This window comes from Vipera berus (assembly GCF_964194415.1).
Source record: "Vipera berus genome assembly, chromosome: 7".
Classification (NCBI taxonomy): domain Eukaryota; kingdom Metazoa; phylum Chordata; class Lepidosauria; order Squamata; family Viperidae; genus Vipera; species Vipera berus.
Genome location: NC_138209.1, coordinates 2,388,026 through 2,410,123, shown reverse-complemented (window position 1 = coordinate 2,410,123; position 22,098 = coordinate 2,388,026). Strand labels below are relative to the sequence as shown.

The 22,098-nt window shown below is 51.4% G+C and overlaps 1 protein-coding gene across 1 annotated transcript; it reads right to left on the bottom strand.

Annotated features, from left to right (window-relative positions):
• Positions 1 to 3,621: 3,621 nt before the first annotated feature.
• Positions 3,622 to 22,075, bottom strand: CCT7 (chaperonin containing TCP1 subunit 7). The gene is made up of 12 exons (XM_081332195.1): positions 21,995 to 22,075; positions 20,277 to 20,430; positions 19,340 to 19,446; positions 17,795 to 17,920; positions 17,387 to 17,439; positions 14,782 to 14,953; positions 14,268 to 14,432; positions 12,433 to 12,621; positions 10,693 to 10,790; positions 7,958 to 8,090; positions 6,083 to 6,289; positions 3,622 to 4,269 (listed from the first exon to the last, which is right to left on the bottom strand). The coding sequence occupies exons 1-12, from the start codon at positions 21,998 to 22,000 to the stop codon at positions 4,051 to 4,053; spliced, it is 1,629 nt and encodes a 542-aa protein (XP_081188321.1). The 5' UTR covers positions 22,001 to 22,075; the 3' UTR covers positions 3,622 to 4,050.
• Positions 22,076 to 22,098: the final 23 nt, after the last annotated feature.

The window sequence follows — 22,098 nt, the reverse complement described above, 5'->3', positions numbered from 1 at the left end:
CCCCCTCAAATATTAGAAGCAAGCTAAATACGGGGACCACGAGTTCGATCCAGAGATCCGCAATCTGGAGAGCAGGTCAAAATGATGCCACCGTGGGAAGAGGTCTCCTGGTGGACAACTGGATCCGTGCTTGAAGCTTAGGTGGACACGAAGCCAAGAGAAAATGATAGAACTGGGCCAGGAGGCGACCGGTTGGTCCACGGTTTATCTGACTGGGTTTGCCAAACAAACCTGCAAGATGTGTGTTGGGTAAACCATAGTTCCTGAGCAGACATCTGGCGCTGGGCGTTCGCTGCTTGGTTGGATGGTGGCTTAGGAGATGCTGGGTTCTGGAGGGCTTCTCCTCCTGTGGGGCAAAATGATTTTTGTCTTTCGGCCCAGGTGTGCGTGGAAGGCAGGTGGGAGATGTACTGGGGAGTAGGTGTGGAAGCGCCCAAACGCCATCCCATCATCCAGATCCATTTTTGGCAGGTAGAGTGCTCCGGGAAGGGGAAGGGGGAGTCAGGGCGGTGCCAATTGCAGAAAATCCCCCCCACCCAACTTTTATGTACATTGCAATTACATTGATAATGTGTGCCGCTGTCATTTATTCTTTCTTCTTCCTCCTTTCCTTTCCTTCCATCCTGTTCCCTCCTTGGTTCCTTCCCTTTTTCCCTTCCTTCCTTCCCTCCATCCCGCTCTCCCGTTCCTTCATCCCTTCCCTCTCCTTCCTTCCCTTTTCCCTCTATTTGTTCCTTCCTTCCATCAGTCCGTCCCATTCCCTCGTTCCTTCATTCCCCCTCCCCTCTCCATCAATCCATCCCATTGCCAAGTCTCCCTTGTTCTTCCCTTCCTTTGCAATTCCCTTCTTCCTTCCTCTCCTCCTTCCTTCCCCCTCCCTCCTCCCCCTTTCCCCTCCACTCCTCCCCTTTTCTTCCCCCCCTCTCCCCTTCCCATTCCGATAGCCACTGGCAATTCAAGGGGGGGGGCTCATAGCCCCAGGCCTCCCCCTTCTTACCCCCCCATCCCGCCCCCAGGACCCCTGCAGATAAGAGCTACACATTCAGAGTCTCTGATCTTGGCTGCTTTTCCTAACCCTCTTTTAAGATGCGAAGCCGTGAAACAAAATCTGGGGTGGGGGGGTGTTTTTTAAGAAAGGGGGGGGCTTGTGCCAGAGAAACGTCCATTGAGGCCGCACCTCTTCAAACCGAGACACCCTGCAGAGACTCATTTTTTCTTCCAATCTGATCCTTCTTGTGCAGTCGGGTCAATAAAACACCCGCCGAGTTCCTTTCCTGGGTGGGTGGGCGGTTGCCAAGAAAGGCCACCAAGGCAGCCATCGAGACCAGCGGTTTTCTCCTGGAGCCTCGGGCTGGGGTTCAGAAGGATGGCCGGCGTGGCAAGCCTGCCGGCCGCATCTCTTCCCTTGAAGCCGCCGTGAAATAGATCGCACGCGGAAATTTCAGCTGAGTGCCTACCGGGGTATATAAACAGTTGGACAAAAGGGCAGAAAGAGAAGCAAAAATTAGGGGTAGGGGTGGGTGGGATTTTGACCCTCCCTTCAGAAGTCACCCTGTAGGATCCCACAACCTGAACCACCACCGGACTTTGGCGCTCGTAGATGTTCAGCCTTGAGTTTGTGTCTTCTTTTATTATTATTATTATTATTATTATTATTATTATTATTATTATTATTATTATTATTATTATTTTAATTTCTATACCGCCCTTCTCCCGAAGGACTCAGGGCGGTGTACAGGGCAATAAAAATACAATATACAAAAGTTAAAAATAAGATTAAATAGAACTAGCCCATTACAATCAATAATTAAAATTACTAAATAAAATACCCCAAATGCATTAGACCAGGCCAAATACATCAGCCTGCCCCGCCAGGCGGCCTGCGAGTGGCAGCTGCGCACGTGCACACAGCTGATGTGGGACCTCGGGTCACAAGATGGGTGGGTGGGTGGGTGGGTGGGCGACAAAGGAAGGATGAAGGGAGGGGAGGGAGGGAGGGAGGGAGGAAGAGAGAAAGAGGGAGGGGAAATGAAGGAAAAGAGGAAGGGAAGGAAAAGGGGAGGGGAAGGAGGGAGGGAGGAAGCAAAAGGGGGGAGGGCAGGGAGGAAAAGAGAAAGGGGGGGGGAAGGAAAATAAAGGGGGAAGAGAAACGAAGGGAGGAAAACGGGAGGGAGGAAATAAGGAAGAAGGGAAGAGGGAGGGAGGAAAAGAGAAAGAGGGAAGGGAAGGAAAAGGGGGAGGGAGGAAAAGAGGGAAGGAAAACAAAGGGAAGAGAAATGGAGGAAAAGAGGGGAGGAAGGAAGCGAAAGGAAAACAGAAAGGAAGGAAATAAGGAAGAAGGGGAGAGGGAGGGAGGGAGGGAAAGAGAAAGAGGGAAGGGAAATGAAGGAAAAGAGGAAGGGAAGGAAAAGCGGAGGGAGGGAGGGAGGGAAGGAAAAGAGAAGGGGAGGGAGGAAGCACGAGAGGAAGGAAAACCAAGAGAAAAGAAGGAAAAGAGGGAGGAAGAACAGAAGAGGGGAAGAAGGAGGGAAGGAAGCTGGCAGACAAAAGATCACTTGAAGCGCCTTGGCCGAGACTCGCTCTGGGCCAAACAGCTCCACACCCACCAAGCGAAAGAAAGGCGTGTGCGTAATATATATATATATAAAATATATATAATGTTTTTCACGGGTGTTTGTATGTGGATCTTTGGTCATTCAGGTTTTTTCCCGCGTAGAACTGAAGGTGTAGGAGCGACGTTTCGACGGAATCTCATCCGTCATCCTCAGGCTGGTGGCTTCAGCTTCCTTCTTCTGGGAGAAGCATGTGGCTGTATGTATGTATGTATGTATGTATGCACGGCTGAAACCGCTGCCCGCTTAGGGCACAATCGGAGAGAACCACCTGCCAAGGGTACAAAAATTTCCAAAGCCAACAAAACGTCGCTTTCTCCAAGCCCGGCAGGGGGAATTAGAAGCGACTCTTCCGTTTTCTCCTTTGTAACTTCAGGACATTTTTGCGCCATGAAAATTGGGCGCTGCCAGCTAAAAATAATAATAATAAAAAAAAAAGATTAGGAAGGTTGGATCGGAATGAGCTGGTGGGACTCAGCAGGTCAGGGACCCCAGGAGCCACAGCACCTGGGCTCTCCAAAGGCTTTCCCCTCTTCTCCCAACGAGTCCTCGACTTACGACCGCCCCAATTTTCCTTTGCTAAGCGAGACCCTTCTTAGCGGAGTCTGGCCTCGTTTGACAGCCGTTCTTGCCACCGTCCTTAAGTGAACCCCTGCAGTTGTTCAATAGCACGGTCGTTAAGTGAATCGGGCACCCCGCCCCCACTGCCTTTGCTCGTCAGGTCGCAAAAGGGGATCACGCAATCCCCGGGACGCCGCGACCGTCGTTAAGTACACGTTGCCAAGCACCCCAGTTTTGATCACACCACCCTGGGGATGCTGCCACAGCCGTCGGGGCGAAAAATGGCCGTGGGTCGCTTTTTACAATGCCGCGGTTTAACTTCACACGGTCGCTAAAGGAATGGCGTTAAGTGGAGGACTGCTGGTGTTTCTTCCTAATAAAAGAACTCCCAGCCACTGAAGCCACATCCACGTGGGCGAGAAGCAAGAGGACAAATAGGAGAAGCCAGGAGTGGGGAATGCTTTTATTTCGATTTATTTCGATAATGGGGAACGGTTTTATTTTGACCCTGCGGGGGGTTAAGCCTCCATCAAAAACCCAATAAATACAACCTAGAGTGAACCACCTCGTAACATTCGAGCATTTGTCAAATCTCCATATATTTCTTTTGGCAGGGGGGGTGGGCGGCTCTTACAAACCCGGAGAGGAAGGCGGAGGCCTGGATTTCAGCATTCCTAGGAAATTTTCCCCGGAATTTCAAGGGAGCAAGTTACCTCCCCGGAGTAGAGCTACTCGCGGCTGTGCCGAGAGGTCTTGCGAACGTCGAAGCTGGCCCCGCTAACCCACGTTGGGGAAACCGGGACGAAACCGGGCGAGCGGGGAAGGCCCGGTTGCCGCCTGCCCCGCCCTCTCCCGCCCACGACAAAAAGCCCGGCCTTCAGTGGTTGTGTGGCCGGCCTCGCCCTCGGCCGGCGGGAGGGGCGTCCACCGTGGACCGGGGGTTCTTGATGGTTTCGTCCACCGAGACGATGAGGCAGGCGGCCTCGGAGGCGGCCGTCAGGGCGTTGATGCGCACAATGGCCGGCTCCCACACGCAGCCCGCAAAGTTGTCGGCAATGTCTTCGTTGCTCACGTCGACGCCGTACCAGGTGCCGCCCTGCAGAGCAGACAGAAGAGGCCTGAAGCCAGCGGACACCTCCGTCCTCACAGCCCGCCCCACTTCCCCGCTCCTGGTCTGGGCCTGGGCAGGCCGTGGCGGCCGGTGCAGGCCGAGGCTGCGGCTGGAAGGTCTCCGGAGGTACAGGGGTAGAAGAATCACAGAAGGTGGAGGAAATGGCCAGGCAGTTTTAAAAACAACTTACCCAACACATTGTTAACACTGTTGTTTGTGAACTGACCACTGTCACTTAGCTGAGGACACAGTAGAAAAGATGATTGAGATAGATAGATAGATAGATAGATAGATAGATAGATAGATAGATAGATAGATAGATAGATAGACAGACAGACAGACAGACAATGGGTGGATGGATAGATGAATTGATAGATGGATATAGATGATAGATGGATAGATGATCCAATAGATTAGATGGATGATAGGTTACATAGATAAATACAATAGATAACTAGATAATAGATAAGATATAGATTATATAGATGAATAGATAAGATATGGATGGATGGATGGACAGAGACAGGGATGGATAGATGGATGGTAGAGATAGATAGATAGATAGATAGATAGATAGATAGATAGATAGATAGATAGATAGATAGATAGATAGATGATAGATAGATAGATAGATAGATAGAGACAGATAGATTAGATGATCCAATAGATTAGATGGATGATAGATTACATAAATACAATAGATAACTAAATAGATAAGATATAGATTATAAAGATGAATAGATAAGATATGGATGGATGGATGGATGGATGGATGGACGAACAGAGACAGGGATGGATAGATGGATGGTAGATAGATAGATAGATAGATAGATAGATAGATAGAGATGGATGATAGAGATAGATAGATGGAGACAGATGATAGATTAGATAGATGATCCAATAGATTAGATGGATGATTGGCCTACTGGGTGGGCGTGGCCAGCTCTACATCGTTCGCATCAAGGGTGCCTATGGGGGCCTGGGCAGGAGTGGGACAGATCTGAGGGTCTCTGGCAGGAGGAGGGTCTCTGGGCCAGGGCCAAGGCAGTGGGGGCCGTTCCCTCACTCTTTCCAGGATGGCTTCGCGGGCTGCATGAAACCACTTCGCGGGCCGCATCCGGCCCCCGGGCCTTGTGTTTGACATGCCTGATATAGATGGATAGATATGGATAGATGGATGGATGACACAGATATGGATGGATGGATAGATGGATGGACAGACACAGGGATGGATAGATGGATGATAGATAGATAGATAGATATGGATGGATGATAGGTAAGACAGACAGAGAGAAAGTAGACATAGGCAGACATACAGGCAGAGAGACAGGAATGGATGGAAAACATACACAGATACGTAGATACGGATGGAGGGGTGAATGGTAGACAAGACAGCACCAAGCACCCCACAAACAAGCCAACTGTGTCCTGATGGATCAGGAGACCCAACCATTGTCTCAACTAACTGCCCAAGGAAGGTCACCAACCTGCCACCTTCAGAGGGAGTCCAGCTACCATTAAGACAACACTCGATGGGGAAAGGATTTACTGCAGTTTTTATGCTGCAGATTCAAAACCCGGCCTTTTATGTCTGTTTGGCTGTGCTGCACTGGGTGTCAAGTTTTAAATATTTCAATTTTGCCTTTGAATGATGCAAAGACCGGGAAACAAGAGAAAACGTAAAGCTCCAGGGCTAGAAATCTGGAGAAACAGAGAGGTGTTTTGTTTTTGTTTTTAAAAAAAATATTTTTGCACAACTGAACGCTCCCAGCCCATCCTTCCCACCGGGAAAGCTCACCTGGGCGTGCTTGGCTCGGAGCTGGTTGAGGATGTTGGTGGCGTCGAAGCCGGCGTTGTCGCAAAGCTGCCGTGGGATAATCTCCAGGGCTTTGGCGTACGCCCCGATCAGCAGCTGTTGCTTTCCTGGGATGGTCCTGGAGTAATCTCGGAGGTATTTGGAGATTTCCATTTCGATCGCTCCCCCGCCGGCGACCACGGAGTCGTGCTGGGGAGGGAAAAAAAAAAAGACATCCAGATGGGGACATGGAACAGGAGTTGCCTCCAGAAATCGTGGGCGCTCCATTGCCGGAGGTTTTTTCAGAAGAGGCTGGACCATTGAGCCGGACTTAGGGGGACAGCAGCCCTTGTGAATACGTGCGGATGGTTCCACCGTCTCTGGCCACTTGCACAACCGCGAATGCAGGGTCGTAACGGGACAGGAAAGACGCAATATCCTAACCCAGCCGGAAACATCTGGTGTCTGAAGGGACCACCCAAAAAAAGGGAACATCTGGTGTCCTGGGGGAAACACCCCAAAGGGAACATTTTTAGCTACTTCTGCTCTTATCTACAGGGTGTCAGCCTTAAAGGGTGAAAACTTCATCTCGTGTGTGTCAGCTTGGCTGGGTGAGTTGCTTACGCAATCAGGTAAAGGTTAAGGTAAAGGTTCCCCTGCACATGGGTGCTAGTCGTTTCCGACTCTAGGGGCCGGTGCTCATCTCCGTTTCAAAGCCGAAGAGCCAGCGCTCGTCCGAGGACGTCTCCGTGGTCATGTGGCCGGCATAACTAGGCGCCAAAGGCGCACGGAACGCTGTTACCTTCCCACCGTAGTGGTCCCTGTTTTTCTACTTGCATTTTTACGTGCTTTCGAACTGCTAGGTGGGCAGAAGCTGGGACGAGTAACAGGCGCTCACTCTGCTATGCGGCACTCGGGATTCGACCCGCCAAACTGCCGACCTTCTGATCGACAAACTCAGCGTCTTATCCCACTGAGCCACCGCATCCTGCTACGCAATCAGAGAAGGTATTAAAAAATAAGGCTTTTCTGATATTTGGGGCTTTTCCTCTTTCAGAGGAGCCCGCCTTTGTTCAGCTGAATAAAAACGTAAAGCTTGAAGGCAACTTCTGGTTTTCTGTATTATTTTTTTTTTTTAATCAAGCAAAACCTCAGAACCTGGACATCAGGACAGTCGCTTGTCTGAGATGCTGCAGCAGTGATGGCGAACATTTTAGAAACCGAGTGCCCAAACTGCAAACCCAAAACCCACTTATTTATCGCAAAGTGCCAACACGGCAACTCATCCATTGACATCTTTTGTCTTAAAAAGAAAAACACAATAACGAAGCTTTCAAGGATACAAACGACTTTCTACTGAAAGGTAAAAGTTTGCCCTTGGCATGCTTTTGAACAACGGTTGCGATTTTTGCTGTTGTATGCAGGCTGATCATTTGTCTAACCCCGGCTTATACTTTGTAAGTTTGAGAGCAACACAGGCAGCACTCAGGTCATCCGTTAGTCTGTTTCTGGTGTCAGATTTGATGTAATTCAAAGCTAAAAACAGTGTGTTCACTCCGGAGGCTTTTTTTGGCTAGGAAAGGGCTTGAAAAACGGCCTTTTCCTGTGAAAACGTAGCCAAAGAGCGAGACGCGTGTGCCCACAGAGAGGGCTCTAAGTGCCCCTTCTGGCACCCGTGCCATAGGTTCGCCACCACTGTGCTATAGGTTTGCCTCCAAGGTCCCTTCCAGCACTATTCTATTCTCTTTTTTTTCTTGTTTGGGGGGGCACTGAAATTTGACACCTGGCCAGCAGGACAAGGTCCGTTGTCCCCCTGCCCCCCTCCTCCCAAACCAGCCACCCCCCTCCCCCACTGCAGAAGAACCGAAGGACACGTACCTTGATCGCCCGCCGGACAATCATGATGGCGTCATGTAGGGAGCGCTCCGTCTCCTCCATGAACTGCTCTGCCCCGCCTCGCAGGATGATGGTGCAGGTCTTGGCCTTGGGGCAACCTGTGAAGAAATTATACCTGCCCGGGAGAGAGAGAGAGAGAGAGAAAGAGAGAGAGAGAGAAAAAGTTTTTGCTTTTTGGATGAGCGGGGGAAAAGGGCGCTTCCAAGACGTCCTGCAGGGCGTGGGGATGAAAAAAAAATTTTTTTTTTCGGGCGAAGGAGGCCAGGTCCGTTTTAACGTTCAGTGGACAGGAAGTCCTCAACTTGCAGCCACAGCTCAACCCAAAAATCTCTGTGGCTAAGCGAGGCAGTTGTTAAGGGGGGGGGGGGGGTTTGCCTCATTTTACGACTGTCAGAACCCATATTCTAAGGCAGGGGTGTCAAACTCTATTTCATGGAGGGCCGCATCAGCATTGCGGTTGCCCTCAGGGGGCCGGGTGGGTGTGGCTTGGGTGGGCGTGGCCTACTGGGTAGACGTGGCTAGAGTGTGTATGGCCTACTGGGTGGGCATGGCCAGCTCTACATCGTTCGCATCAAGGGTGCCTATGGGGGCCTGGGCAGGAGTGGGACAGATCTGAGGATCTCTGGCGAAAGGAGGGTCTCTGGGCCAGGGCCAAGGCAGTGGGGGGCCGTCCCCTCACTGTTGCCAGGATGGCTTCGCGGGCCGCATGAAACCACTTCGCGGGCCGGATCTGGCCCCCGGGCCTTGTGTTTGACATGTCTGTTCTAAGGGGATTCTTTTCCTGTCTTTAACTCTACTCTACTCTCTCTTATCATTCTGGTGTCATGGTTCCGCTGAAAGATCAAAAGAACGTTCAGGCATTGTTTTTTCTAAAAAGCCTACCATAGTGAGAACGAAGCATCGGCACTCATGGACGGACGCCAGAAATCTGAATCCTCCTCCCCCGAACGCAGCGTACCATCCACAATTCCCTCCCTTAATTACACGTCATGGACCACATTCTCCAAGTAGTTTAACCTGCAAAGCTTCACTTCCTTTCTGTAGCACGGCCATCCCTTATCTTAATTAAAACAACCGGGTTAGCATTCCCCACCCCCCACCCCACCCCACCTTCATTGATTCGAAGCAAAACAGTTTAAAGGAAAAGGCTGCCTCTTATATTGTCAGAGCAAAAAAACCATCCAGCGTTTGCAGCCTTGACATCTGGGTTCAGGCCGTACTCCTGGAGGGGGTGGGGGGGGGAGAAGTGCTGGGGTTATTGCTTTGTTTTCCTCCTATGGCTAACACTGTAACACGTTGCTGTTCTGCACACTTTGTGTGAACTCTCTCTCCCCTTGATGAAAAGGGGGGGGGGGTAGAGAGAAGAAGAAAGGAATGTGTCTCCGGCAACTGGTTTATCTCCGCATTTGGAAGGGAAGGTGTGAAAGCCCACATTTGACAGCGTTGCAACCCCGAGACAGCCTGGCGTTATCAGCTCTCTCGCACAACCACCTGGGGATTGGCCCACGGGAACTGACCGGATGTAACTGAACGGGGTGGGGTTTTGCTTGGGACATTTTTCACCTATCGATCCGAGCGGGGGAAACCCTCAGACCCTGTCTATCCTGCCTGCTATCAGCTTCTCCCAATAAAAGTTCCTTTTGGAAGACACGGCTTCCACCGCCTCTGCTTTCTTCGGATGAGCTTTTGAAGCGGGCCCTGACGACGACTTTTCTTGGCGCAGTTCTTAAGCGAATCCCTGCAGTTGTGAAGTCAGTGAGACGGCTGTTAAGCGAAGCTGGCTTCCCCATGGGCAATCACATCAACACTGCAACCGTCATTAAGTACATGCCAGTTGCCAAGTATCTTGAGTTTTTCATCACATGGCCGTGGGGCTGCTGCAACGGGCGTCAAGTGCGAAATACTGTCGTTTTTTTTTCAGGGCCATTGTTAACTCCGGTCACTAAAGAAATGGTGGTTAAGTTGAGGACCACCCAGAGTACAATTTCCCGATGTTTTCAGGTCCCGGCAAATCTCTGATGACCGTACGAATCATTTTAAAGGCGGCGTTCCTTTCAACGAACACACCAGGGCTGTTCTTTCCTGCTGGAACCAAAACTGTTCACAGCACCCGCGGCCTACAATCCGGGGCAATGAAGACACAGCTGGAGCCCTCTCCAGATGTTGTAAATTCCCAGGACATCAGCAAGGTCTGTTTTGCAGAAGGCCACGGTCTGCTCGACTCTAACTGAGGAGCGCGAACGAGGCCAGGAAGCCAAAATGCCACTTTAATTCCGGCAATCCTTGGTGGCGCAGTGGGCTAATGCCTCCTTAAGTAACACCAGCTGCCTGCAATTAGTCCAGGTTCGAGTCCCACCAGGCTCAAGGTTGACTCAGCCTTCCATCCTTCCGAGATAGGTAAAATGAGGACCCAGATTGTTGGGGGCAATTAAGCTGACTTTGTAATAATGCCGCTTGGGGGTGTGTGTGAAAGCCCTAATAAGCAGGCATATACACAGAATGAAGGCTATTGCTAAGCACATTGATTTGTGCTTTAAATTGTAAGCCGCCCTGAGTCTTCGGAGAAGGGCGGGATATAAATGGGATTAAAAAAAAATCCTCTTGGAGGTTTGTAGGATGAAGAACAGGGGGGCGCTGGGCAGATGGGGGCTCATCCCGAGGGTCTTCCCGGCCCCGAAGCCTCCCAGACAACCGCCGCCCCCTCCCCGCCCCCTTACCTGTCCCCTCCAATCTGGGCCTCCTCAAAGATCGCACAGCGTCCAAGGACGTCATCCGTGAGAGAGTTTGCGCTGGTCTGGATGGATCCCCCGCAGGCCTGCCAGGCAAAAAGAGCCCTTTTAGCGCAACGTCTACACAGCCGCAAGTCGTTCAGAAGCCCAGCTGAGATCCCACAGTGAGGTGGGCCTGTTGCTTTTTTTTTTTTAACACTCCCACCTCTAGCAAGAGAAGAGAACATTTGTAGCTCAGGGCTGAACGGTGATGGGGGGGGAGAGAGAAGATCCTTAGTGCTCTCTGAGTTTGATGGTTTCCTTGCAGACGTTTCATGACCCAACTAAGGAACATCATCAGTGCTGGAAAGGAGTGGGGCTTGTCAAGAGGAAGGAGGAGGAGGAGGAGGAGGAGGAGGAGGAAGACGACTATGGGGTCTCTGGTGCTCTCCGAGTTTGATGGTTTCCTTGCAGACGTTTCATGACCCAACTAAGGAACATCATCAGTGCTGGAAGGGAGTGGGGCTTGTCAAGAAGAGGAGGAAGAAGAGGACGAGGAGGAGAATGAAGACTATGGGGTCCCTGGTGCTGAGTTTAATGGTTTTCTTGCAGACATTTCATGGCCCAACTAGGGAACATCATCAGTGTTAGAATGAAGCATCTGCGAGAAAACAAGCAAAATCAGAGTGGACCAAGGACTCCAGTCGTCCTCCTCTTCCTCCTCCTCCTTCCTCCCCATCGCCCCCTCCTTCTTTTCCATTTGCGTGGACGCTTCACCACCCAACTAGATAACATCATCAGTGCTAGAAGGGAAGGGGTGAGGTTCAGCCATCCAGGCCGACAGAGAAATTCTGTACAGCATTCGGAGGGAGGCAAATCAAAAGCCCCCCCCCCTCAAAAAAAGGGGAAACCAAAAAAGGACCAAACCGCCCCCATCCACAGGGCAACGCCCAGATGAGCAGAGATGAAGACCAAGATTAAACACCAGAACAGACCAAGAATCAAACAGCAGACAACAGTTAAATCAAGAAACCACAAAGATCTTTCCCACCCGCACTGGCCAAACAAGCCATCTGGACATAAACAGAGGCTACATTCTACTGCGAGAAAAGGGACTAAAACGACAACTCGCCACAGCCAAATCGCCGCGGGAGAAAAGTTCGACTTAATATCGAAGAGAGAGTCAAATAGAATCGTTAAACAAAGGATGCCAAAGGAGGGGGGGCGGGAAGGAAAGAGAACGACACCCCCACCCCCCAAAAAGTTTTAAAATTATTTCAAACAATTAAATTGAACCGTTAAAATTCTCCCGCGGCGACAATTCCGGCTCGGAGAGCCTTACAGACACTCCGCTAAAAAACTGTAGATGCTAAAGCAGAGTTCCCCGATCTTTTCACATTGGGGGAGTGGGGAAAGAGGGGGTGGGGGTTTGTGGGAGGGGCGGGTGTGTAGGCGCGCACACACACGAGCACCCGTCCTCGCTCGTGCAGCGGGGCCGCGAGTGCTCCTGCGATGCTGTCCCGACGGCGAGTAGCCGCGACGGCTCCTGCGAGGGGGGGCTGGGTGGACGTGCGCACAAACACGTGGCTCGGTTGCAAAAAAAAGGCTGTGGACCTTTGCTCTGCACAATTACGCTTGCGTCTCAACGGAGAGTCTGTTTTCCCCCTCCCTCCCTCCGATTCCGAGTGGGTCTTTTTCCAATCGATCTCGCGGGAACCTGGGATGTCCGGAAGAGAGGGGACCCATTACCATCATGGTCCTCTTCAGGTCCTCTTCGGCGACTCGTCCAGCGCAGAACATGTCCCGGTCTGCAAAGTACTGAGTAGCCACGTCTCCGATGGGCAGTTTGGACAGGATGACTTTGGCCCCGGATTTGTGGAGCTTATCCAGCTTGTCGTACAAAATGTTCCACTCGGCGTCCACGATGGCCTGGTATTCCTGTAGGGGCAGATCCCAAAGACTGGGATTATCTTACCGGAACAAACGGGTCAAAAGTTTTGGCACATGAACAGACCGGATTTTTTTTGGACTGTGGTTGAAAAGAAGAGGGGATAACTGATGCGGCGAAAGCAAGTGCGGCAGGCAGTCCTTGACTTAACAACCGTTCGTTGAGTGACCGTTCATTGTTACGACGGCCCTGGAAAAAGTTGACTTATGACCGTTTTTCATACGACCCGTCAATCAACCCTCAGTGTCCTGAGGTCACGTGAACCCCTTTCACAACCTTCTGACAAGGGAGGGGGAAGGCAGATTCACTTAACAACGGTGTTACTGACCTTAAGAACTGTGGAAAGGAAGGCCGTACAATGGGGCAAAACTCACTGAACGAATGTCTCACTTAACAACAGAAAATTTGGGCTCAATTGTGGTCGTTAAGTCGAGGACTACCTGTACAGTAATAATAATAATGGGGGGAGGGTGGCATTTTCCGAGAGCACCCTTCCTTCTTTTGGGGTGGCCTTGTGGCCTTCAGCTGTTTCATTTCTTAAAAGAAATGCTTAAGTGACGGGAGTTAGACCTTAGGACAATATGGAACAAGTTGGAATGAAGGAGAAACTTCCTGACACTGAGGACAATTAACCAGTGGAACAGCCTGCCACCAGAAATCGTGGGTGCTCCATCACTGGAGGTTTTTAAGATCAGGCTAGACCATAGGTCGGCAACCCACGGCTCCGGAGCTGCATGCGGCTCTTTAAGCCGTCTCCTGGTCGCCCGGTGTGCGCGCACCTCTCCGAACAGGAGGAGGTGCGCGCGCACCACTCCAAAGGTTTGGAGAGCTGCGCGCACACCTCTCGGAACAGGCGGAGGTGCGCGCGCACCACTCCGAATGGGAGGAGGTGCGCGCACACCACTCCAAAGGTTTGGAGAGCTGCGCGCGCACCTCTCGGAATGGGCAGCGGCGGTACCCGTTTGGAGACCTGCTGGTGCCGGTTTGGAAAGCTGCCGCGGCCGTTTACAGAGCTACCGCCTTCAGTAGCTCTTTTTTTTATGTGTGATGGAACCGGTTCCCAGTGGCTCTTTTGCTTTTTCAGGTTGCCGACCCCTGGGCTAGACAGTCACTTGTCTGAGATGTTATAGGGGTTCCTGCCTGAGCAGGGGGCTAGACTAGAAGACCTCCAAGGTCCCTTCCAGCTCTATTCTATTCTATTTTGCAATATTTATTCTATTCTATATTCCATATTCCAATATTTATTCTATATTACAATATCATTCTATTCTATTCTATTCTATTCTATTCTATTCTATTCTATTCTATTCTATTCCTACTCCTATTCCATTCTATTCTTCTATTCCCGACTTTAACCATTTTAAGATGCGTGAACTTCAACTCCCAGAATTCCTCAGCCAGCGCATGCTGGCTGGGAAATTCTGGGAGATGAAGCCCACGTATCTTAAAATGGTTACGCCGAGGAACACTGGCTTAGGTACAACAGCCGTGTCCAGCCAAGATGTCTCTCAACACAAAGGCTCCAAGACTCACAGCCCACACCTCCTCTCTAACCCCTGCCCTATCTGCACGGCTTCCACTGCCCAACCCCCCCCCAAAACCCCACCCCGTCCCAGCGGATGAGATAAGGCCTCACCGCCACATTCTGGACTCGGACTTCCGCGTTGTCCTTCTCGGCTTTCAGCTCCAACTCAATGTTCAGCAGGGCAATCTTGGGCGACTCGTACTTCTTGGGCTGCATCTCGAACCCGGCGTAGGAAAAGGTTTTCTTGAAGGCCACTCCAGCTACCAGCTGGGAATCCTGCGGAAAGACCAAAATTGCTTAGTGGGAGGCGGAGAAACTTCCCAAAACATCCGGCTAAGTCCTGCAATTCGCGAGAAGCCAGCTTAACCCTTCCAAAATGCGTTTTTCCCAACTTTTGAGAGGAAAGGGGGGGGGAACTTCCAAGTCCCAGAATCCTCGGGAAGGGCGATGCTGGCTGGGGAATTCTGGGGGTCCTAAAAGGGGGGGGGCAAGCTCCCCACCTCTGTCCTAGACAGAAGCTCGGTCCGAACTCGCCTACCAAGCAGCTCTGGGCGGTTTCATTTCCTGAAGACATCATGAAAATGCCGGGAACCATCCCGGACCATCCCCCACTCCGGAAGCTCACCTCCAACGCTCCGCCTTGCACCTTCTTGATGCCGATCATTTTGATCTGCAGCATCTCGTCCAGCATCATCACCGCGTCAACCACCATCTTGGCAAAGAAGTCCTTTTGGTGGGAAATCAGCTTGGAGCTCAAAGCGGTGCTGGCGCACTTCTCTAGCAGGCCGCTCAGCTCTCTGCGGGGGGGGGGGAGGAAGAGGAGGAGGAGATGGGAGGAAGCAAAGGAAGAGGGACGGTATGCATGGTTGCTGCAAGACTTTAGGGCAAGGTTCCCCAACCTTGGCCACTTTATGACTTGTGGACTTCAACTCCCAGAATTCCCCTGCTTTAAGGCACCCTGGGCTGAAGCAGCTCCGAGTATTTCCCTCCTGGGACTCGTGGCAAGGCTTTCCAGAAGCCCAACAACCCACGAAAACGTGGACAGATAAGATACCCCCGGAGCCCCTTTTCTCCTGCATTCCACTTTTCAGCTGGGCAAAAGCGAGCTGATCTCGAACTCAGAACAACAGAGGCCAGAATATGTCAAGCCTGGCATCTTATAGAGCAGGGATCTTCAAACGTGTCTGGCTGAGGAATTCTGGGAGTTGCAAGTCCACTCCTCTTAAAGTCTACATCAGGGGTCTTCAAACGTGGCCCTTTTAGGACTTGTGGACTTCAACTCCTAGGATTCCCCAGCCAGCGTGTCTGGCTGAGGAATTCTGGGAGTTGAAGTCAAAGTCTACATCAGGGGTCTTCAAACTTGGCCCTTTTAGGACTTTGTGGACTTCAACTCCCAGGATTCCTCAGCCAGGTACACTGGCTGAGGAATTCTGGGAGTTGAAGTCCACTCCTCTTAAAGTCTACATCATGGGTCTTCAAACTTGGCCCTTTTAGGACTTCAACTCCCAGAATTCCTCAGCCAGTCCTGGCCAGCTGAGAAATTCTGGGAGTTGCAAGTCCACAAGTCCTAAAAGGGCCAAGGTTGGGGGGGCCCTGCTTTAGGGCACCCCGGGCTGAAGCAGCTCTAATTCTCAATTACAGCTAGTCCTCAACATATGACCGCAATGGAACCCCAAATTTACGTTGCTGAGCGAGACCTTTGTTCAGTGAGCTTTGCTCCATTGGACCACCTTTCTCGCCACGGCGCATCGCTGCCGTTCTTAAGTCAGGTAACACGGCTGTCAATCCGCTGACTTTTGCTTCTCAGGAAGTCGCAAAAAGGGAATCAAGGGATCCCCAGGACAACGCCACAGCCGTCATCAACGTGAGACAGTTGCCAATGCTCTTGAATTCGGATCACCTGACCCTGGAGGGATGCTGCAACGGTCGTCAGGGTGAAAGCGGTCGTGAGGTTGAAACTTTCAACGGTCGCTAAATGAGCTGTCACGTCGAACTGGCAGGAGGAAAGTTCAAAAGTAACCTTAGGAAACGTTACAGGCAGTGCTCGATTTACAAGCGTCGATTTAGTCACGGTCCGGACTTACGCCGGCACTGAAGAAAGTGGCCTGCGATCGTTTTTCGCACTTACGACCGTTGTAGCATCCCTGTTGCCCTCTGATGCTTGGCAACTGATTCATGTTTATGACAGGCCTCGGTGCTCCGGGGTCACGCGATCCCCTTTGGCGACCTTCAGAGTTAACTTCACAGCCCTTTTTATTCACAACTGCAGCAATTCGCTTAACGACTCTGGCGAGAAAGGCGGTTATGAACGGGGCAAAATCCACTTAACCGCCGTCTCCCTTAGCGACATCGATTCGGGGCTCCAGTAGCCAAGGAATACCTAGACTTCACGTTGAGGACTTGGAAGCAGCTTCCGGTGGAAGTTAACGGGTCAACTGTCAGGAGTCAAGTTTAAAGATCCTTGGGATGAACGCATCCCTTCTCCAGCGCGAATAAATAAATAAAAGGTAACAAAATAAGTAAAAAAATAAAAATGAAAAAAAAAACAAACCTGAGCGTATTTACCTATCTCGGAAAAGGCAGATGATGCAAGCATACATATTCAGGCCAAGCAGCTCAGGCTAAAATTTAGGGAACGGGGCTGAGGTTACTTCTGGCGCCACGAGTAATAATACGGCAAATCAAAGAGGACGGATCGCTTTGGGAAGGCAGAGATTTAAAAATCTTTCCCCCTGCCCAGGGTTGTTCTAGTAAGGCAGGGGTGTCAAACTCAATTTCATTGAGGGCCGCATCAGCATTGCGGTTGCCCTCAAGGGGCCGGGTGGGTGTGGCCTGGGTGGGTGTGGCCTACTGGGTGGGCGTGGCTAGAGTGCATATGGCCTACTGGGTGGGCGTGGCCAGCTCTACATCGTTGGCATCAAGGGTGCCTATGGGGGCCTGGGCAGGAGTGGGACAGATCTGGGGGTCTCTGGCAGGAGGAGGGTCTCTGGGCCAGGGCCAAGGCAGTGGGGGCCGTTCCCTCCCTGTTTCCAGGATGGCTTCGCGGGCCACATGAAACCACTTCGCGGGCCGGATCCGGCCCCCGGGCCTTGTGTTTGACATGTCTGTAGTAAGGTAACAGACTACGGAGTTCTCTCTCTCGTGTGTCAACTGCGTTTCATCCATCCCGCCCGTTCCGAGAATTTATTTCTCCCACAAACAGGACCGCAAGAGAGACCGGGCCCACTTACACCGGGTCGGTCTTCTTGATGGTAACGGCGATCTTCCGGACCTTATCCACGGCCTGCCAAAGGAAAAGGAGAATGGGTCAAGTTCTTACTTCTCCAAAGCGCCCAAAGAAGGCAGGAGAAGAAGCAAACGGATAGAAATCCGATCCGAGGAGAGACGCAACCTGGAACGGAGGAGAAATGAGGACGATTGACCGGTGGAACGGCTTGCCACCGGAAGTTGTGGGTGCTCCATCGCCGGAGGTTTTTAAGAAGAGACTGGACAGCCTGCCGCCTGCATCCCGTGGATGGGGCTCGGCTTGCTTGCGCAGAGTAGGATTTCTGCCACCGGTGGCGGTCCACGGACCAGGGGGTCTAGGGACCCCTGCGTCTTCTGGAGGCAAAAAGGACCACAACCGTCTCCCAGCTCACCAGTTGTGTTGCCGTGCGGAAAGCCCGGATGATGATCTGGGGGTGAAGGCCTTCTTCCACGTAGGGCTTGACTTGCTTTAAGAATTCGGCAGCCAGGAGAGTCACCGACGTGGTGCCGTCCCCAACCTGGGAAGGAAAGATCTCGGAATAAGAGGAAGTGCTTTCCTGGGAAGCTGAACTCCCGCTTTGCTTCCTCTTTTAGGACAGGGGTCTTCCAACTGGGCCCTTGGGAGGACTTGTGGACTTCAACTCCCAGAATTCCCCAGCCAGCCTGGCCTCATCCTGCCACGGACTGGATGACCTCAAAGGTCTCCTCAGACTGCAGGCAGATATTGAGGCTGGAAGACAAGCCCGTGAGGCTTAGAGCAGGGCTTTTCGAACTAGTCCCTTTGATGACTCGTGGACTTCAACTCCCAGAATTCCTCAGCCAGGCACCCTGGCTGAGGAATTCTGGGAGATGAAGTCCACCAGTCATCAAATGGCCAAGTTTGAAGACCCCTGATAGAGACTTTAACAGTGGACTTCAACTCCCAGAATTCCTCAGCCAGCGAGGAGTTGAAGTCCACTCCTCTTAAAAGTCTACATTAAGGGTCTTCAAACTTGGCCCTTTTAGGACTTGTGGACTTCAAACTCCCAGAATTCCTCGGCCAGCGTGCCTCATAAAGGGGCCACAGTTCTCCATGCTGGCTGAGGAATTCTGGGAGTTGAAGTCCAAGAGTCATAAAAGGGCCACGTTTGAAGACCCGATATAGACTTTAAAAGAAGTGGACATCAACTCCCAGAATTCTTCAGCCAGGCACACTGGCTGAGGAATTCTGGGAATTGAAGTCCACAAGTCATCAAAGGGCCAAGTTCGAAAACCCGATATAGACTTTAAGAGGAGTGGACTTCAACTCCCAGAATTCCTCAGCCAGAGTGCCTGCCTGATGCGTTCTGGGAGTTGAAGTCCACGAGTCATAAAAGGGCCCAGTTTGAACTCCCCTGTTCGGTAGGGACAAAGAATGGGAGTCTCTCCACTGTCTCTCCGTGGGGCACTTCCTTCACTTTGCAGGGGCCTTCGGGATGTCCCCCCCCCCACTTCTCTCAAAGGTGCTGTTCAAAAGGCTACTGGAGTTTGTTGGGGGGGGGGTTTCCCCCTGACAACATTTCGCTTCTTCACCCAAGAAGCTTCTTCAGAAGCTTTTCAAAGGAGGAAAAATAAAACCCAGGAAAATCCAGTTGTTGTTTGAAGAAAAAGCACCTTCGGGACATCCACGATCTGGGTGAATCTCCAGACAAAGGTGCTTTATCTTCAAAAGGCAACTGGACTGGGTTTTTTTTCCCCATGAGGAGAAAACATTTTGCTCCTGATCCGAGAAGCTTCATCCGTTCTGTACCTATCCTTCCATCCGGCCCCCTCCCGCCATCGGAACGGATGAAGCTTCTTGGATGAGAAGCAAAATGTTCTCTCCTCCTCCTTTCTTTGGGACAACGGAGGACGGAGAAACTCCACAGACACCCACCCACCCACCCCTCAGTTGTGATTCCGCTTTCCCCAAAGCCCACCTCTGCATCCTGGGACTTGGCAATGTCTACCAGCGTCTTCGCAGCAGGGTGGACCACGTCGAGAAGCTTCAGGATGGTGGCGCCGTCGTTGGAAATGGTTGCTTTGCCTGCAAAGATTGAGAGTTGTTCAGACTCTGGAAAGAGTGCAGAGAAGGGCAACGAAAGAGGTCAGGGGACTGAAGGCTAAAACATACGAAGGACGGTTGCAGGAATTGGGGATGTCCAGTTTAATGAAGGGTGAGGGGTGACATGATAGCAGTGTTCCAGTATCTCAGGGGCTGCCCCAAAGAAGAGGGAGTCAAGCCATTCTCCAAAGCGCCTGAAGGCAGGACAAGAAGCAACGGATGGAAACTAATCAAGGAGAGAAGCAACCTAGAACTAAGGAGAAACTTCCTGACAGTGAGGACAATTAACCAGTGGAACCACCTGCCTCCAGAAGTGGTGAATGCTCCAACACTGGAAGTTTTTAAGAAGAGATTGGACAGCCATTTGTCTGAAATGGGATAGGGTTTCCTGTTGGGCAGGGGGTTTGACTAGATGACCTCCAAGGTCCCTTCCAACTTTTTTTTTATTATATAGAACTTTTATTCATAAAATATGAAACTTAATCAACTGCACGCTCAAACTGACTGGCACTAATGGTTGACACGGGTTGCTGCCAGCATCCTAGGTATCAACAACATCATCATCATCATCATCATCATATTATTATTATTATTATTATTATTATTATTATTATTATTATTATTATTAATTAGCCAGATCTGTATACAGAAGAGTATTGGATACATTAGGACATCTGAGCAAAATCCGAACAGTGAAAGAGGAGCCTGTCGGGATGAGACCCATGTAGGTCCACAAGGCTTAAACCTCGCCCAGTAGGGAAACCCCTGACCTCCTGGCAACGGTGGACTCGCTCTCAGCACCAGCCTCTCACCTCTGTCGTCCACAATGAGCTTGTCCATGCCCCGGGGGCCCAGCGTAGTCCGGACGGCTTCCGCAATCACTTGGCAAGCGCTGATGTTGCTCACCAGCTGCGGGATGCCTTGAGAAGTGTCTGTGCCTTCCTTCAGCAGGATAATAGGGGTGGGCTGCGGGTAAAAGGTTGGGTCACGGGTCAGGAATCGCGAGGCCCAGAGCGGAAAACCAGCAACAGATTTGACTGCGCGTACAAGAAAATTATTATCCAGTTCTTTCTGGCATGGAAAAGGCAGAAAGCTGAAGAATAGAGTAGAGTAATGATAAGAATAGAGAAAAGAATAGAATAGAGAAAAGAATAGAGAATAGAATAGATTAGAGAATAGAGAATAGAGAATAGAGAATAGAATAGAAAATATAGAATAGAATAGAATAGAATAGAATAGAATAGAATAGAATAGAATAGAATAGAATAGAATAGAATAGAATAGAATAGAATAGAATAGAAAATATGAAAGGAATAGAATAGGAGAAAATATGGAATGGAATGGAAATAGAATGGAATAGAATAGAAAATATAGAATAGAGAATAGAATAATGAAGGAATAGAATAGAATAAAATAGGAATAGAATAGAATGAATAGAATAGAAACAGAACAGGAACAGAACAGGAGCTGGAAGGGACCTTGGGGGTCTTCTAGTCCAGCCCCCTGCTCAGGCAGCTTGGTAAAAACAACAGCGACGTACACCCAGCCCTCAACTTACGGCCAGCACGGAGCCCCCCAACAGCTGTTGCCCGAGTGCAACATTTGCTAATGGCACTTTGCCCCATCTGACCACCTTCCTTGGAGCGAAGCGACGCATCGGCTGTTCAATTAACCCCAGGGTGGTTAAGGGAATCTGGCTTCCCCATTGACTTGGCTTGTCCGGAGGTGGCAAAAAAGGGACCGTCGTTCAGTGTTGAGTCCGTTGCCGAGGGTCTGAATTTGGATCGCCTGGCCAACGGTGGTCGCAAGCATGAAAAACGCCCAAGTCCCTTGCAACTTTGAACGGTCACTAAACGAACCGTTGTAAAGTCGAGGCCTGCCTGGATTGCGCTTATGTAAATACTTGCTGAAAGCAGCCCAGAGTTGCTTCGCAAGGGAGATGGGGGCAGGACGTAAAATTTTGTAAAAAAAGTAAATAAAATTAAATTTGTGCAAATGCAGCCCCCTGCAGGGGAGGGGGCGGGCGCTGCCTCTTCTGCACACCCATCCTGGTCATCCCACCGGGTAAGAGGCTTCGTAACGTCTTCACACATGCACCCATCCACAATACCTGCGGGTGAGGTCTCGTGGGGGGAAAGCTGTCCTGCCCTGAATTACCTCTGGGACTACACCTCCCAGCGTGCCTCGCGGCAAAGCAGCCATTCCGCTAAGGGAGCCGGCTGCCGCAGAGCTTGCCGGGAGTTTTAGTCTCCGGGGTTCCAAACCTGACCAACGCGTGTAGCCCGTTTGGCTTTTAGCGCCGGCTCTCGGGAGGCCTCGTACGCTGCAGGAGCGGAGCCGCCGGCGAGGCTCCCGCGTCGGCCTCCCGCCCACCGGCGACCCATCCCGGCTTCCATCAATACCGGCTCCGTCTCGCCGAGAAGCCTCTCCCGAGGAGGAAGAGGCCGCCCGCCAGGAGAACGACGCCCGCCCCGCGGAGGATGGCGGCGGATAAACGCGCCTCTGGCTCCCGCTTCCCCCCATCACTCACCATCATCTTGGCGGCGGCCCTGCTTCAACGGTCCCTTCCCCAGAATGCACCGCGGTCGCCTAGAAACTTCGCGGGGGCCGGGCCAAAGGAAAGGGCGGGGCTGC